Source organism: Salvelinus fontinalis, chromosome 42 (assembly GCF_029448725.1).
Source record: "Salvelinus fontinalis isolate EN_2023a chromosome 42, ASM2944872v1, whole genome shotgun sequence".
In the NCBI taxonomy this organism is placed as follows: domain Eukaryota; kingdom Metazoa; phylum Chordata; class Actinopteri; order Salmoniformes; family Salmonidae; genus Salvelinus; species Salvelinus fontinalis.
The window spans coordinates 23610624-23622803 of record NC_074706.1 but is presented as its reverse complement, the minus strand read 5'-3'; the positions used below and the strand labels follow the sequence as shown (position 1 = coordinate 23622803).

Sequence of the window (12180 nt, the reverse complement as noted above, 5' to 3'; positions counted from 1 at the left end):
GGCTTGGGGCTGATAGAGATAGACCCTCCTGTTCCTATGATACAAACACCACAGTATCCATGATGAACAGAGCAGGTCACCTTAGGCTTCAGCCTTCACTGAGAGTAGTGGGAGACCCCCCTGATGGTAGTCTATCAGGAAGTCTTTATTTTCCTTCAGAGTCTTGTCTAATGCCTGGTGAAGGGGTTCATAGAAGGTCTGGGCTTGGACCTGGGTCTAGCCTTCCTCAGCTACCTCATGGTTACCTCACCAATACAGACAGGGTCAGGATGGGTGGTCACCACAAGAGGTTCCTAGCCTATAACACAGCACACAATCCCAACACCCAAACAATGGCTAGAGGGAGCTCAAAGACTAACCACCTGATGGTGGTGGCTCCTGCTTCTACCCCCTCTTGTGTCATAGGGTCAAAACTTAAGAGGCTAAGCAATAGGACAGATGCTGACAAGCCGTATTCCTGCCCCACATGTGGGAAGAGCTTTGCTGAGGCAAGGTATGTGAAGCAGCACCAGACTGTTCACACCAAGGAGAGGCCCTTCAAATGCAAACTATGTTCCAAGAGCTTCTCCTTCCTGAGTTACCTCATCAGACATAGGTGTGCCCACTAAAGAATTGCTACGAGAAACCGTAGCAATTCTTTAGCTGAAATATTATAGTTATCATGTGAAGTGTCCTGGGCTAAGAGTTTTTATTACTAGGTGCCTCAGTTGAGCATCTGGGTATGCTAACATTCTTACATAATACAGATTTGTTGTTTGGTGTGCTGGCATAGCCGAAACACTATCCTTGAAGTCTAACACTATATGAAAACAGTGCATTCGGGAAAGTATTCAGACCCTTTACTCAGTACTTTATTGAACCACCTTTGGCAGTGATTACAGCCTCGAGTCTTTTTGGGTAAGACGCTACAAGCTTGGCACACCTGGTTTTGGGGAGTTTCTCCCATTCTTCTCTGCAGATCCTCTCAAGCGCTGTCAGGGCGTCATTGCACAGCTATTTTAAGATCTCTACAGAGATGTATGATCTGGTTTAATTCCGGGCTCTGGCTGGGCCACTCAAGGATATGCAGAGACTTGTCCCGAAGCCACTCCTGCGTTGTCTTGGCTGTGTGCTTAGGGTCATTGTCCTGTTGGAAGGTGAACCTTCACCCCAGTCTGAAGTTCTGAGCGCTCTGGAGCAGGTTTTCATCAAGAATCTTTTTGTACTTTGCTCTGTTCATCTTTCCCTCGACCGTGACTAGTCTCCCAGTCCCTGCCGCTGAAAAACTGTAGGGATGGTGCCAGGTTTCCTCCAGACGTGACGCTTGGCATTCAGGCCAAAGAGTTCAATCTTGGTTTTATCAGACCAGATAATCTTGTTTCTCATAGTCAGTCTTTTATGTGCCTTTTGGCAAACTCCAAGCGGGCTGTCATGTGCCTTTTACTGAGGAGTAATTCCTTCGACCTCATGGCTTGGTTTTTGCTCTGACATGCACTGTCAACTGTGGGACCTTACATAGACAGGTGTGTGCCTTTCCAAATCATGTCCAATCAATTGAATTTATCACAGGTGGAGTCCAATCAAGTTGTAGAAACATATCAAGGATGATCAATTTAAATCGGATGCACCGGAGCTCAATTTCGAGTCTCCATAGCAAATGGGCTGAATACTTGTAAATAAATAAGGTAAATAAAGGCATTTGTTTTTTATTTGTAATAAATTTGAAAAAATGTCTAAAAACCTGTTTTCGCTTTGTCATTATGGGGTATTGTGTGTTGATTGAGGAAAAGAATGAATTTAATAAATTTTAGAATAAGGCTAAAGTAACAAAATGTGGGAAAAGTGAACACTTTCCAAATACACTGTATATTCCCCCTTTGAATTTGGGTTTTACCTTTGTTCTAGTCAACAAATATAATGTCCCTCCCAACATTATTTTGCATAATCAGGTGGTACCTGTTCCTTTATGTACTATAATTAGGTGATCAAATCTGTTAATGAGAAATCATGTCCTTTTGATATGTTTACTTTTTATGTACTTGTTTATCCTTTAGATCAAAACGTGGCCTCATTTTCCTTCGAACCTATGAAAGGGTTTCGGCTAGATTCCACAGCCACTGTCAAAATTGGCTATATCGTAAAATTGAATGAAAACAAATATGAGCTTTTTGGTCTTAATTTATGGTTCGTTTTAAAATCAAATGTTAATAAGATACATTGTAGAAATAGGCAGGGTTTAGACATAATTACGACTTTGGCTGTGGATACCAGTGACAACTGCTTGAAAGATCCTGATCATGATTCGGTTGGACGTGTAATGTAATAAGCAGTACCGTAATTCAAGAACATCGCGCATACCCTTTATTTAGCCACACCCTTCTATGACGCCTACCAATAACATCATTTATCTTCTGTGTAAACGGAAGTAAATTACGAATAACAATTTACACGTTAGCGTGTTTATTGTTGCTATTTAGACGTTTATTAACACCATGGCACTTAAAATGATTCATTTAACAGCACAGAAGCACATACTTACCCTATGTAGTCTTTAATACACGTTGGAGACAGGACTTGGTGATATCTAGTTAATGCTAGCTGCTAACAATGGCTGACGGAATGGTTTTCCACACTCAAATAGCCTCCATCATGGAGGTGCTAGCGAATGCAGCCGTGGCAGAGATCTGTAAACTCGTAGACGACGACTATGCACTGTTTCGTTTGGAAATAACTCAAAACCAGAAAGAAAACAGGGCATTGCGGAGGAAACTACAGATATTTGAACTGAAGATGGCACGGGAGCGCGTCCTAACCAGTCGTCCCAAAAGTGTCAAGATTCTCGACCGGTACAGAGCAATGGCTAGAGGTATATTCTGCCGAGGCTACGCGGCCTGTCGCGGTTCATATATATAGCTCAGTGCCTGTCTTCTCGTTCTGCACGTGTTGTTGGATAGTATGCAATAATGCCCCTGATTACTTAGCTATCTTGTGCAAAGACACTATCATATTCTAATCAGATTCTTGATGTGCTGCATTTCCTATTATTTACTCAATGTAGACAATGTGATACATGGAACATAATACAACAATAAATAATTAGTATGTCAAGAAGTTATGAGAAGTGTTACCTTAAAATAGCTGCCAATTCTAGACAGTGTCAATAGGGTACAATATAGCGTTGAACATTGACCCTACCGAACTTAACCCCATCTTTCCCCCAATCACTCTCAGGTGAAGGACATTTCACTGGAGGCCACAGGAGCTTTGTGAAGCCAGGGGGACACAATACATGGGGAGATGACCAACCAATCACTGTTGATGAGGGAAGTGGAACCACAACCCAGCATGTTATCTTGATAGAGGTTAGTGTAATAGTGTTGCATAAAAAAATGTTAATTTGTAAATCAATAGCCCGTTAATTTCAGCAAGGCTTTCTTCAGCTATTGACTTGCGTACATCCACATCTACCATAGGGGAACATGTTTGACTTCCCTACGACATTGTTATCCAATTTAGGTAATAGCCTCATCTCTTCTTGTGTCAGTCTGCAGATGCAGAGGCTGCAGGTCCTGGGGTCAAGCAGGAGAGGTCTGAAGGAGAGGAGGACCCACGTCACAGCAGAGTCATCCAGACTGGAACGGCTGAAGTGCACCCTGTAGCCACGGAGGACCCCGCCACAATGCAGCCCAGGACCCAACGCAGCGTCACGGAGGTCAGAGACAGACACAAGTCAGAGACAGACACAGAGACTTTAACTGTAACACAAAGGCTTTTACACACAGGATCTGACCACAGATCAGACCCAGAGCGACTGGGGCTGGGGACACTGGGCTGTCCTCCTGCTCCCGGTTCAGAGTATTTACTTTACGGTAACCCAAGCATGAGGGCTGTTAATTCCAATCCGGACTCAGTTGACGCGTCAGAGACTGGCAATGATCCGTCTTGTTCTTACGCTACAGAGATGGACCCTGGCAACATGCGATTGGGTTTAGAGACACACACTGATCTGTCTACAGGGGACTGGAACCGGTACAGTAGTAGTGTATACTCTGAAGGGTGCCTAGATGAGAAAGGGGAGGGTCTGGTTGTAGAGGAAGTGACTGTGAAAGTGGAGGGCGACGTTCTTCCCACATGGAATGCAGATAGTCACCTAGGAGACTTACACTCACAGGGCAGAGATTTCTTAGATTACAGGGGAAGCTTAGAGACCAATCAAAATGTTGCCACCCACTCACCTTTACAGGCACTAAGGGATCACGAACCAGTGTCCACGTCGATGGGGCATTCTGATTCACACGGCCGCGTCCTTTTCGATCAGGTATTGAAATCAAACGACAGGGCTAGAGCCCAGGTTCAGGAAGGGGGAGAAACATTAGGCGGTAGTAAAGAGAAACGGTTCCTCTGCAGATTCTGTAACAAAGGCTTCAGCTGTCCCCAGAAGGTGGAGATCCACCAGAGGGTCCACACAGGGGTGAAACCCTTCAGTTGCATCCAATGTCCCATGCGCTTCGCCCAGGCTGGCAACCTGAAGAGGCACCAGAGGGTCCACACAGGAGTGAAACCCTTCAGCTGTACCCAGTGTCCCATGTGCTTCGCCCAGGCTGGTGACCTGAAGCGGCACCAGAGGGTCCACACAGGGGAAAAACCCTACAGCTGTACCCAGTGTCCCATGCGCTTCGCCCAGGCTGGTCACCTGAAGATGCACCTGAAGGTCCACACGGGAGAAAAGCCATTTGCCTGTACACACTGCGGGAAGAGGTTTTCGGAGAGGAGCTACCTCAGGATACACCAGCAGAAAAAACATTCCACTCTATAAAATACAAAGTTACCATTCCAATCGATAGCTTCTGATGTTTAGATCCTACCCTTCATTAAAGACAAAGATTAATTGTCATTGTTGTCAACGGAAAAGACCCACAGATGCATTTGGAATAATGAGAGTAACAAATTTCAGTGTTTAATATACCTGAGTAGAATATTGCATCCAGACATTGTGTGATACATTGTATAATACTGTATGAAATACTGTATAACCCTAAAAAAAAGTATGTTACATAGTGTTTGTACTGTGTAGGATATGATGTTCACAAATGCCTGTTTCATTACTTCCATTCAACTACTATTTCTTTCCCCAAGACACTTTTAATGAGAAAACGAATGCAGTTTATTAAGTTCATGCAGAGGTTTAGTTGAGACGTGTATGTGTGGTTTTCATATGGTATATTTAACGATTTCCTCCCGTGATTGATCTTTTTCTGTTGTAAAGTGATATCCCAAGTATAAATACAATAGAAAATGTTGAGCAAAAGTTTTTTGGAACACAACTGCAAACTTCAAGGAGTAGGGCATTCAATGAGTTGGTTTGATAGGAAGTTGTGATGCTATCGGCCTAGTGAATAAAAGAGGAAAGGCCCACCCACTTGTGCTATGTCCTGGACCACCTATTGAGATGTGCCTTTTTAGTAAATCTGCTGTTAAATGAGGTGAAAAGGAGACTGGATTGCCACCTTAACACTTGTTCATGTTTAATAAACACAAAAGTAGACTTTTCATTCTAAGACTCATTGAGACCCTCTTTGGTATACATCACATCCCATCTCACCCTATTCTGCATACACCCGACAGCGCTTTATAACCAGTATAGACTTACTTACTATAGGCAGACTTACCCGCACACTAACAAACACCTACTGTATACGTCAAAATAGTTTTCAGGTTTGTCTGATGACTTTTGATTTATCATAGCCAACTTATTTTTACCCACAACATATTTATGTTCACCATGCTGGGTTTTACAACAATGAAGTCATTCTGTAACTACAGTATAGGACTCAAACATAGTGGGGATGGGTAAACACTCCATGTTGAAAGTGTGTTTATTATCTGTGTGTACGTACCTGAGAGAGTGTATGTCTGTGTAATCTGTATCACCTCTCTCTTCCAGGAGGAGGAGAGTGTGAGGTCTAGACTACACCTCCTCCTGAACCCACAGAGGAAACACACAGTCACACTGAGGTGAGCCACTGTAAACAATTGTCTGCATGGTATTAAGTCAGGTCCAATATCAACAAAGGAACTCAGAGTAGAAATGCTGACCTAGGATCAGATTTGCCTTTTAGATAATTATGAATAAGACTATGTAGACAGGTGGGGACCTGATCCTTGATCAGCACTTCTACTCTGAGACTCTTTGCGGATATGGGACCATGCTTTTGAATGATCAAACCATTAAAGAGTGTCAAGTAATCAAATCATCTATCACTTTTCCAAATCAACTACCATGTTTGAATAATACTCATAGCAATCCCTCATTGCCCAAACAGAAAATGCTCCATAGCAGGGTGCTCATATCAGATTTCTTGATCCAACATCCTCTCACTCTGTATCTCTTACAGCCAGTAGACATAGAGGATGGGAAGCCTGATCTACTGCTAGTCAAAGAGGAGACAATAGAAGACGGTCCAGAGAGCATTGATCTGCTGAGTGGACTAAAGATGGGGGAGCAAGGTAAGGGAGAAATACATATAACCTACATAGAGTAATAGAGCTTCAATGGGATGCCATCTTGGATTCCCAGACCGGTGCAGCCAAGGGCCCAAAGCACATCAGCAAGCAGGCCAGGACCAGAGGCGACATAGTGGAGGGGGGGATGCGGTGGGGTTATTTAAGATACTCTTTGAAGAGGTAGGGTTTCAGATGTTTTCGGGAAGATGGGCAAGGACTCTGCTGGCCTAGCTTCAGGGGGAAGCTGGTTCAGGGCATAAAATTAACACCTGCTACACCAGTAGATTTAGGCATTGGCGGGTAAGAATTTCTATTTCACCAGCCACATTGGCGGGTGGTCAATTTCCAGGGCTCTACAGTGCCAGCATTACATTTACAAATAAAAATAGTCAAACGTCAAGTATGAGCAGATCTGTTTTGTTTCATAGCTGCTAATCGCACAAAGAAATAGGAATCCTATATCCCACCTCGCGCAGAAACACTGCCTGGCTGGGGAGCTGTGTGCACTGACTGAAGTGCTGAGAGATTCATTTTTAGAGGCGCCGCACACGGTCATAAAAGTGTCTAATTTACTCAAAGGTCTACAAAGTGAGACTTTGTCCTCGTGTTTCTTGGCTATTTACATTGTTTTGTTCACAAGCTAGGTTGTTTTTCAACATTACTTTGATTCCGCTACTTCAATTGATAGTGAAGAGACACCCTAGTCAGATCCCAAATCTCACACGCACACAGACACACCTGGCACAACTCGAGTGGCCCCAATACCACGGTAACCTCCCCCCTTAAAGCGGCAGCTGAACATTTTGTCTCTGATGTTTTGGTTAAAAGACTCAGGTCACAAAATGTTGTATGAAGTTGAGCAAAATACCACATTACTTCATACTAATACATTTCTTGTTTTGAAACATCACAAAGCATGGTCATCCATTTTATTGTTGTTGATGTATTTGTATCCTGTTGCACAAACTCAAAAAGGTTCTGGGACACTGTAGAGTCCATGGAGAATAAGAGCACCTCCTCCCAGCTGCCTACTGCACTGAGGTTAGGAAACACTGTCATCACCGATAAATCCACTATAATTGAGAATTTCAATGAGCATTTTTCTACAGCTGGCCATGCTTTCCACCTGGCTACCCCTGCCCCGATCAACAGCCTTCCACCCCCCACAGCAACTCGCCTAATCCTCCCCACTTTTCCTTCACCCAAATCCAGATAGCTGATGTTCTGAAAGAGCTGCAAAATCTGGACCTCTACAAATCAGCCGGGCTAGACAATCTGGACCCTCTCTTTCTAAAATTATCTGCCGAAATTGTTGCAACCCCTATTACTAGGATGTTCAACCTCTCTTTCATATCGTCTAAGATTCCCACAGATTGGAAAGCTGCCGTGGTCATCCCCCTCTTCAAAGGGGGAGACACTCTAGACCCAAACTGCTACAGACATATATCTATTCTACCATGCCTTTCTAATGTCTTCGAAAGCCAAGTTAACAAACAGATTACCGACCATTTCAAATCCCACCGTACCTACTCCGCTATGCAATCTGGTTTCAGAGCTGGTCATGGGTGCACCTCAGCCACGCTCAAGGTCCTAAACGATATCATAACCGCCATCGATAAGAGACATTACTGTGCAGCCGTATTTCATCGACCTGGCTAAGGCTTTCGACTCTGTCAATCACAACATTCTTATTGGCACACTCAACTGACTTTGTTTCTCAAATGATTGCCTCACCTGGTTCACCAACTACTTCTCTGATAGAGTTCAGTGTGTCAAATCGGTGTGCCTGTTGTCCGGACCTCTGGCAGTCTCTATGGGGGTGCCACAGGGTTCAATTCTCGGGCCGACTCTCTTCTCTGTATACATCAATGATGTCGCTCTTGTTGCTGGTGATTCTCTGATCCACCTCTACGCAGACGACACCATTCTGTATACCTCTGGCCCTTCTTTGGACACTGTTAACTAACATCCAGACGAGCTTCAATGCCATACAACACTCCTTCCGTGGCCTCCAACTGCTTTTAAATGCAAGTAAAACTAAATGCATGCTCTTCAACCGATCGCTGCCCGCACCTGCCCGCCTGTCCAGCATCACTACTCTGGACGGTTCTGACTTAGAATATGTGGACAATACAAATACCTACGTGTCTGGTTAGACTGTAAACTCTCCTTCCAGACTCACATTAAACATCTCCAATCCAAAATTAAATCTAGAATTGGCTTCCTATTTCGCAACAAAGCGTCCTTCACTCATGCTGCCAAACATACCCTCGTAAAACTGACCATCCTACCGATCCTCGACTTCGGCGATGTCATTTACAAAATAGCCTCCAACACTCTACTCAACAAACTGGATGCAGTCCATCACAGTGCCATTCGTTTTGTAACCAAAGCCCTATATACTACCCACCACTGTGACCTGTACGCTCTTGTTGGCTGGCCCTCGCTACATACTCGTCGCCAAACCCACTGGCTCCAGGTCATCTACAAGTCTCTGCTAGGTAAAGCCCCGCCTTATCTCAGCTCACTGGTCACCATAGCAACACCCACCCGTAGCACGTGCTCCAGCAGGTATATCTCACTGGTCATCCCCAAAGCTAATTCTTACTTTGGCCACCTTTCCTGCCAGTTCTCTGCTGCCAATGACTGGAACGAACTGCAAAAATCACTAAAGCTGGAGACTCTTACCTCCCTCACTAGCTTTAAGCACCAGCTGTCAGAGCAGCTCACAGATCACTGCACCTGTACATAGCCCATCTGTAAATAGATCATCCAATCTACCTCATCCCCATACTGCATTTATTTATTTTGCTCCTTTGCACCCCAGTATCTCATCTTGCACATTCATCTACTGCACATTCTACCATTCCAGTGTTTAATTGCTATATTGTAATTACTTCGCCACCATGGCCTATTTATTGTCTAACCTCCCTTATCCTACCTCATTTGCACATGCTGTATATAGACTTTTCTACTGTATTATTGATTGTATGCTTGTTTATGCCATGTGTAACTCTGTTGTTGTATGTGTCGAACTGCTTTGCTTTATCTTGGCCAGGTCGCAGTTGCAAATGAGAACTTGTTCTCAACTAGCCTACCTGGTTAAATAAAGGCGAAATTAAAAAAAGAAATAAAATGTAAGAAATTGTAAAAAATCAGTGCCTGGTACATTTTTTAAATCTACCTGCCACTGTGGCCGGTGGTCCAAAAACTACATTTTAAGCCCTGTACTGGTGCCACCATTTGGGTTTCAGGACAAAGAAGAGCTTGGACTGGGCTGATCGGTTGCTGCCCTCCCGTAAGGGTGGGAGGACCAAGAGACCAGAGGTGGCAGAACAGAGTACTCCGGTTGAGGTGTAGGGTTTGAGCATAGCCTGAAGGTAGGGAGGGGCAGTTCACCTTGCTGCTCCATAGGCAAGTACCATGGTCTTGTAGTGAATGCTATCTTGGACTGGAAGCCAGTGGAGTATGCAAAGGAGTGGTGGGACATGGGAGAATTTGTGAAGGTTGAACACCAGGCCTGCTGCCGCGTTCTTGATAAGGATTTGATGGCACAAGCGGCGAGCCCCGCCAACAGAGAGTTGCAGTAGTCCAGACGGTGCATAGATCAAGGACGATGAGAACAGAGGAGAGAGAGTCAGCTTTGGCAGTGCAGAGAGCTTCCGTGATATAGAGAAGGGCAGTCTCGGTTGAGTGACCCATCCTTCTGAGAGGGATAGCGAGAGAGTTCGTCAGAGACAGCACACTAGTGTTTTGGAAAGAAAATAAGGAATAGCAGTCTGTAGTTTGACGTCTAAGGGGTCGAGTGTCAGTTTCTTGAGGATGTGACGACTCTGGCCATTTTGAAGTGAAGAGGGGACACAGCCAGTGGTCAGGGATGAGGGAAGTGAGGAATGGGAGGTCTTCAGAGATGGTCTGGAGAAGGGAGTCGAGCGGGCAGGTTGTCGGGCGCCCGGACCTCACTAGTCGTAGAATTTCATCTGGAGAGAGAGGGGAGAACGAGGTCAAGGAGTAGGGTAGTTCTGTGTGAGTGGGACCAGTGGACTCAATAGACTGAGTGAATGAGGAGCGGATGTCATCAACCTTCATTTCAAAGTGGTTGACAACGTGGTTGACAAAGCAAGGGAGAGGGTGGACAATTGAGGGAGGAGACGGTGGAAAAGAGTTTCCTAGGGTTAGAGGCAGAAGCTTGAAATTTAGAGTGATAAAGTGGCTTTTGCAGCAGATACAGAGTAAGAGGGAGTGAAAGGATGATACGTCCTCCGGAAGTTTAGTTTTCCTCTATTTTTGCTCAGCTACCCACAGACCTGTTCTCTAAGCACGCAATGAGTCACTCAGCCACGGAGCAGAAGGAGAGGACCGAGTCTTCCAGGAGGATCCTATGCAAGTCATAGGATGCGGAAAGGGAGGATAGAAAGGGTCAAAGAGGCAGAATCAAGAGACCGGAGGGAGAAGGATTTAGCAGAAGGGAGAGATGATAGAAGATGAGAGAGTTGTGGGAGAGAGAGAATATTGTGACAGCGCATGACCATCTGGGTAGGGGCTAAGTGACTAGGGTTGGAGCAGAGGGAGATAGAAAAGGAAACAAAGTAGTCAGACCTGGAAGGGGGTTGCCGTGAGATTTGTAGGTGAACAGCCTCTAGTAAATATGAGGTCAAGTGTGTTGCCTGCCTTGTGAGTGGGAGGGGACTGAGAAATGGTGATGTCAAAGGGAGGGGAAAGAAATTAATCGAAGGCAGACGTCGGGAGGTTGAAGTCACCCAGTACAAAGAGTGGTGAGCCATCGTCAGAAAATGAGTTTATCAAGGTGTCAAGTTCATTGAGGAACTCAAAGGGCACCTGGTGAGCGATTGATGACAACAATGTTATTGTTGCACACAGGGGAGAAATCCTACACCTGTCCCCAGTGTGAGAAGAGGTTCTCCCTCCAGCACCACCTGAAGAGGCACCAGAGGGTCCACACAGAGGAGAAACCATACATCTGCCCAGAGTGTGAAAAGAGATTCTCCCACCAGAAACAGCTGCAAATGCACCTGAAGGTCCACACAGGAGAAAGGCTGTTCACCTGTATGCATTGCGGGAAGAGGTTCTCAGAGAGGAGCAACCTCGTGACACACCAGCAGAAAATGCACACAGCCCATGAATAGTGTAATATGTAGTACTAGTTTTTTTTGTTTAATTCTTTTGGATGTATAGAGAACTGGATGAGGTGAACTGAGGAAAGAATGAGTGTGATGAGGCAGAGTCAATGATATGGTGATGGTTGGTGAGATGGTGTCTGTAAAAATGCTTCACTGATGAAAAGTGACAACCTTGTCCTGTAAAAGTGACAACCTTGTCCTGTTGTTTGATGCTGGTGTTTTATAATGAGATGATAGTTCCTTAATTCATGTTTACTTGGGATAAAGTAGTGAAGCTGTGTGTAACATAATGTTGAATTTACAGAAAATGTAAAGTGTTACCAGTGAGAGAAGATATTCTACTTGAGGTCCCTCAATTTGTAAGGTCCCTCAACCGAGCAACCATTTTGTTGAAATTAAATACAAAATTGACTCTGTGCTGACTGACTTGGTTATTTTTGTATAATTGCAAGAACTGAGGAACCCTTCTCAGTCAAACCAGAACATGATACTTAATTCTTGAATCTGTCACACCCTGATCTGTTTCACCTGTCTTTGTGATTGTCTACACCCACCT

At 44.7% G+C, this 12180-nt stretch overlaps 2 protein-coding genes across 2 annotated transcripts in view; both read left to right on the top strand.

Moving 5' to 3' along the window:
• Positions 1-2356: 2356 nt before the first annotated feature.
• The window catches only part of LOC129841189 (uncharacterized), a 49863-nt gene continuing 40039 nt past the window's right edge, over positions 2357-12180 (top strand). The window contains exons 1-2 of the mRNA XM_055909341.1: positions 2357-2845; positions 3211-3341. Of these exons, the coding sequence (XP_055765316.1) occupies positions 2587-2845; positions 3211-3341 (390 nt within the window). The 5' untranslated portion in view covers positions 2357-2586. The remainder of the gene's footprint in view (positions 2846-3210; positions 3342-12180) is intronic.
• LOC129841205 (zinc finger protein 271-like) lies at positions 3699-5531 on the top strand. Its single transcript, XM_055909370.1, has one exon. The coding sequence runs from the start codon at positions 3860-3862 to the stop codon at positions 4793-4795; it is 936 nt and encodes a 311-aa protein (XP_055765345.1). The 5' UTR covers positions 3699-3859; the 3' UTR covers positions 4796-5531.

What these genes read in the sequence shown, in the direction of transcription:
- LOC129841205 (XM_055909370.1), top strand. Translation starts at nt 3,860, where the DNA reads ATGAGGGCTGTTAATTCCAATCCGGACTCAGTTGACGCGTCAGAGACT.